This window comes from Brassica oleracea, chromosome C5 (assembly GCF_000695525.1).
Source record: "Brassica oleracea var. oleracea cultivar TO1000 chromosome C5, BOL, whole genome shotgun sequence".
NCBI lineage: Eukaryota > Viridiplantae > Streptophyta > Magnoliopsida > Brassicales > Brassicaceae > Brassica > Brassica oleracea.
This window is the reverse complement of record NC_027752.1, coordinates 33,222,146-33,227,198: the sequence shown is the minus strand read 5'-3', so window position 1 is coordinate 33,227,198 and position 5,053 is coordinate 33,222,146. Positions and strand designations below refer to the sequence as shown.

General features: G+C 38.3%; 1 protein-coding gene across 7 annotated transcripts; it reads right to left on the bottom strand.

Moving 5' to 3' along the window:
* Positions 1-790: 790 nt before the first annotated feature.
* Positions 791-4,271, bottom strand: LOC106343436 (NADPH-dependent diflavin oxidoreductase 1-like). 7 transcript variants are annotated; one of them, XM_013782646.1, is made up of 12 exons: positions 4,059-4,270; positions 3,781-3,830; positions 3,560-3,664; positions 3,225-3,326; positions 2,854-3,036; positions 2,507-2,586; positions 2,333-2,407; positions 2,125-2,235; positions 1,906-2,037; positions 1,697-1,816; positions 1,396-1,612; positions 791-1,308 (listed from the first exon to the last, which is right to left on the bottom strand). In XM_013782646.1, the coding sequence occupies exons 5-12, from the start codon at positions 3,011-3,013 to the stop codon at positions 1,049-1,051; spliced, it is 1,155 nt and encodes a 384-aa protein (XP_013638100.1). In that variant the 5' UTR covers positions 3,014-3,036; positions 3,225-3,326; positions 3,560-3,664; positions 3,781-3,830; positions 4,059-4,270; the 3' UTR covers positions 791-1,048. The 7 variants fall into 7 exon arrangements, with proteins under 7 accessions (XP_013638100.1, XP_013638095.1, XP_013638102.1 ...); XM_013782641.1 differs by having other exon boundaries at positions 3,235-3,326; positions 3,753-3,830; positions 4,063-4,269; XM_013782648.1 differs by lacking the exon at positions 3,560-3,664 and having other exon boundaries at positions 2,864-3,036; positions 3,753-3,830; positions 4,063-4,271.
* Positions 4,272-5,053: the final 782 nt, after the last annotated feature.

The following is a 5,053-nucleotide window of genomic DNA, read 5'->3' as shown; positions in this document are numbered from 1 at the left end:
TGCTATTTGAACATTCCCTGAGGCAGGCTGGACATCACTAATCAAGTTCCTATCACTAATCATGTGATGGCTTGCTCCTGAATCTATAATGATAGGTTTAGGGTCAAGAGAGTGTGTACCGGCCTTCTTTGATGAGATAAAGGCTTGGATAAGAGAATGTAGGTCACTCATGATTGCTGGACCATCAGTGTTGGCTGCACTATCAGTACTTCTCCATGTTCCTTCTTCATTTGAACTACCAATGACAGATGAATACATGGTTCGACCTTGAATCGATGGATGCTCAAACTCCTTGATTACATTCCTGGCTTGATTCAAGTCACTTCTTCTTGGCATATTCCGCTTCTTATGTTGTTCCTTAGCCTTCTTGTACTCTGGAAACAATACCATGTTGGAGTTCTTCCTCATGAAGAGATATGAACCAGTGGACAATAGATTGTTCCAACTGATTTTGAGATAAACTGGACTCTGATGCAGCTTTTCCTGATATGGCTGAAGCTTTCTTGAGTTCCAGAGAATAGGATACTCCTCTATCTTGAGTTCTAGTGAGGTTCTTCTCTTTTGAAAGACCTTTGGGGCAGTGGATAAAATGATGTATCCAACATATTTTGAAGATAATCTGAGAAAGAAATAAAGAAATTTGTGGAAGCTTTTGTGAGGTTCAAAAGCTTATTGATCTGATACCAAGTTAGAAAGAGAGAATTATTGAGAGTTTATTTCTGGAAAATGAAGAACATGAAGGAAAGAGAGTAAGAGAGAAATGTAGATTTCAAAATGTAAGTGAGAGAAGGAGAGAATAGTTTCCTTAATTTAATTATAGATCTGGATACAAGTATTTAAAGGCAAGTTGCCTCAGTACACAATAAATAAAATATTCATTGTTTTAAAATATATTCAATGGTCTTCTTTTCTCTTCAATAAAATACTCCAGTATATTAATCCTTATAAAACCTTATAAGTCTCTTGCTTAATTCTGCTTCATGTCAACACCTCCTTCTCAAGTCTGGCAGCTTACTTCTCAAATCTAGCAGCTTACTTATGCTTCATGTCAACACCTCCTTCTCTTGCATGGGACTCCCAGAAGTCGCGGTATAAAAAATCTGTGTCCGTTTCTGGAACCAAAGAACAACATGACTGGTGCGGTCGGGCTAGTCTCAGCTTGCACGGCTCTCTCAGCTTGCACGGCTCTCTCAGCTATGAACCCACGGAACGGGGCACATCCGGTTCCAGGTCCCACTAAGATGAGCGGAACAGACTGTGGTGGAGCAGGAAGAGAGCTTTTGTGAAACCAAACCGGTATGTTTACCCCTAAACACAACGGAACACAAATTGTAAGATAATACATAGAAACAAAGAACCGAGTCAGTTATGGTAAAGAAGAAGCAAAGTTCTAACCTTGTTCAGGTGTGAGGCTTGCGAGCCAAGTGGAGCATAGACCCTTTCGAGGTCTCTTATAAGGGGTCATCCATGATACTACGCTTACGGTCAAATGTACTTGAGCAGGGTAGGCCAAAGGAGATGAAGATATCGAAAAAGCTCTTGGTTTTAGAGCTGGTACTAACTGTACAAGCCACTCGAAAGGCATCTGCACCGAAGGAAAATCCTCTAGCACCTGTCACAGGCATTAGCAATACGATATATTTGGTTAAAAGAGTCGATGTGTGTTCAAGACAAATCATGGTCCTTATTTGGTTACCTCAAGGACGCTTCTTCTTTCCTTCTGATTGTAATTGTAGAGGTCATCCCGTCCCTCTGGTGAGGCAAAGTATTGCAGTCTTGCCTTCTCATGTTCAGCTGTTGCATAGAAGCTCATCACCTGAACAGAGATGATACATTGTAAGGGCTTCCATCAAATACTAGTTTGACACATAAACTCAATGAAAAAGACATTAAAGAGCTCTTTACCTCAGAGAAGTATCGTCGAGGTGAAGCGGATGTAACGTCCATTGTTAATTCAACAAAAGTATTAAGCTTAATAGGGACATGTGTAATTACTTCTCCAAATGAACCATTACTCTCTGTCTCTCTTGGATGAACCTGAAAGTAAATTAATTCTCAAAATTTACTTTGAAATCTCAATTAGACCATCTGAGATCATTATGTCAACAGAGTGGAGCTACTTACTGTGATAAATGATTCCGGGTCCAAATCACAGCGTTCTATAAACGCATCTACTGCTGAAGAATCTTGGCTTGGAAGAAGCTCAACAACATCGCCAACTTCATATTTGATACTCTTTAATGAGAAAACCAAAGAGGATGATAAAACTTCAACAAAGAGGAGAAAATTGATTGTTCGACAACTTAAATTAAGTGATAGCAAAATTACTTACAGAAGAAACAAATTGGAACTCGAAGTGGCGGACATCCTTTGTACTTCCAGCTTTCGTCAGGACTTCATTTTTAGTCTGCGTGATGGAAATATTTAAAGCCAAGGTAAGGGAATAACCAGCGAGGTTGCATAGCATATATAACATACAACAAAAAGATATAATGGATGTGCATACCATCTTGAGAAAGCAGTCTGGTTTACTTTTGTCCTTGGATAATTTTCCGGGTGACATTTCACTGGCTCTTTCTATGATATCTGTAAATACATAAGAGGCATATTATGCAATAGAATTTTCCCAGAACAGGTGAAGTACTACATGACCCTTTTCATGATGCCAACTGAAACAGAACATTCGAATTAATTTTTCTTCATTGACATTTCTAGCAATAAACATTTATAACTAGACATAAAGTACCCTGTGAAGTAGAGCATAACATAGTCCTAAGCTAACACGAATGAAGCAAAGTATCCACACTATGAATTCCCTTCTCAAGAACATGATGGGAATAAAACTTGGTGTACCCGACTCTACCATCAATGCAGGCTCCAGTGTTTCTTGCTTATGATATACAATCCTATATTTGGGCTGATCAATTAATTCATCTCGAGGAATCACCACATCTGGACCTTTAGGAAAGTATTTGGGATTGATCTGATATAATGTACCCCACAAAGACAGCATCCAAGGATCGAGTTGCTTCGTACCTGAAAAATAAAGAGAACACAAAAAACTGAAAATTTAGTATTCAAACACTTGACACCATAGTACTAAACAAGCAACAGCAAGAACATGGATATTATAGCTTCCACTGACCAAATGGTTCATTTGCAATCAAAGAATAAAGGTAGGATTAAATCTGACAAGAGTCTTTTATTTTACTCAATAATAATACCGTTCCATACCCTGGTGGGTGTTGATCATCTCCCAGACCTTTCTCAATGATGGTTGTGGCCCCAAGATCTAGTAATCTTTTGTCTAGCTTCTTTGCTACAAACTAAAGCCATATCAGAAGAAAATAATGTCATGAATATTTGTGGCAGAGAAGAATAACTCAGACAAGTCTCAACATTTCTGGTTGTGGGGGATTTTTAGTTTGCTAATATACCTCTTCCTCGGTAAAGCCAATTTTTTTTCTTTCATATTGATGATTACATGAAAACAGAACCAGAAATAAAATGTATGTCGAGAAGAATGTGAAACGATTTATATAGTGGCAGATGCAATTACATTGTACTTCTGGTAACCTGAATCACCTAGTCCAAACACTGCAAAGCGAACTCGTTGCAACCAAGAGTTTCCCAAGTTTCTTTGAAGAAGGAACTTCCAAAACTCCTTCAGTGATTTAAGGAAAAAAAAAGACAAGGAAGGTACAAACAATAAACTAAAACTGCATTATTGGTAATGAAAATTCACAACGAACCTTAAAAGAATCTGGAGAGTCTCCTTGCCCTGTAGTGGATACAACAAAAACAATAGCCTCCTCATGAGGTAAGGAACTCTGCAACAAACAAAAAAAGGCAACTTTCAATAAGAATTTGAAGTTATAAAGGAAAAAGCTTTTATATGTTTACTCGAAGAGGTGATTACTAGTATGAAGAGAATATGACAACAATCATCGGTTCTAAGTGATGTAACAGAGGAATTGTAACGGTTCCCTTCACATTAAGCAGTCAATAAACGAAGCAAAGAACACAGTAAGAAGCTATTAAAATCAACAAGAGCTCACATACGGGGTCGAATTCGTCGGTGGAGACGATAGAAGCAGGACAACCTCGGCGTTCAGCTTCACGGCCAATACGCTCTGCCGCATCAAGAGCGTTTCCGGTCTGAGAAGCATACAACACGAGCAGCTTCCTCTGCTTTTCTCCCATCAAGACAAATAATACTCCCTATAGCTCTGCAAAGACGCAAGTACATCACGGGAAGCCCAAATCGTCTGGTTTGGTTACATAAGCCCAATATACCTTTAAACTTGAAGCGTAATGACTCCTTTATATATTAGGAGCTTTAGACTCTGTTTGTTTCACAATTTGTCATCCCCGTCTAGATGATTCATTTGTACGATCTATTTAGATGATCCATTCAGATTTTTGTGACTGTTTGTTTGTCCATCCAAATAACTCATCTAGATGAATCATCTAAATGAATCATCTAAATGAATCTTATGTTTGTTTCTTTATTTTCATTTCCATCTAAATGAGTTTAGTAAACAAATTACCAAAATACTCTTGTGTTGATTTAATCATATATTTGATATTAATTTTAACTATATTATATTTGATTATTTAATCTAATATGTAAAAGAATTATTTCAAAATTAACGAGTGCGGTTTGGGGGGGGGGGGAAACAAGATTTTTTGGTTTTAGCGGGAAAACACACTTTTCGATTTTGGCTAGAAAATGAGATTTTGCGATTTAGGCGGGAAAAAGCGTTTTTGCGGTTTTGGCGGGAAAACGGGATTTTCGGTTTGGCGGGAAAACGAGTTTTTTCGATTTTGGCCGGAAAACAAGATTTTGCGGTTTTGGCGGGAAAACGGTTTTTTTTCGATTTTGGCCGGAAAACAAGATTTGCGATTTTGGCGGGAAATTGCGTTTTTACGGTTTTGGCGGGAAAACGAGATTTTCGGTTTTGGCGGGAAAACGAGATTTTCGGTTTTGGTGGGAAAACGAGATTTTCGGTTTTGGCCGGAAAACGAGATTTTGCGACTTTGACGGGAAAAC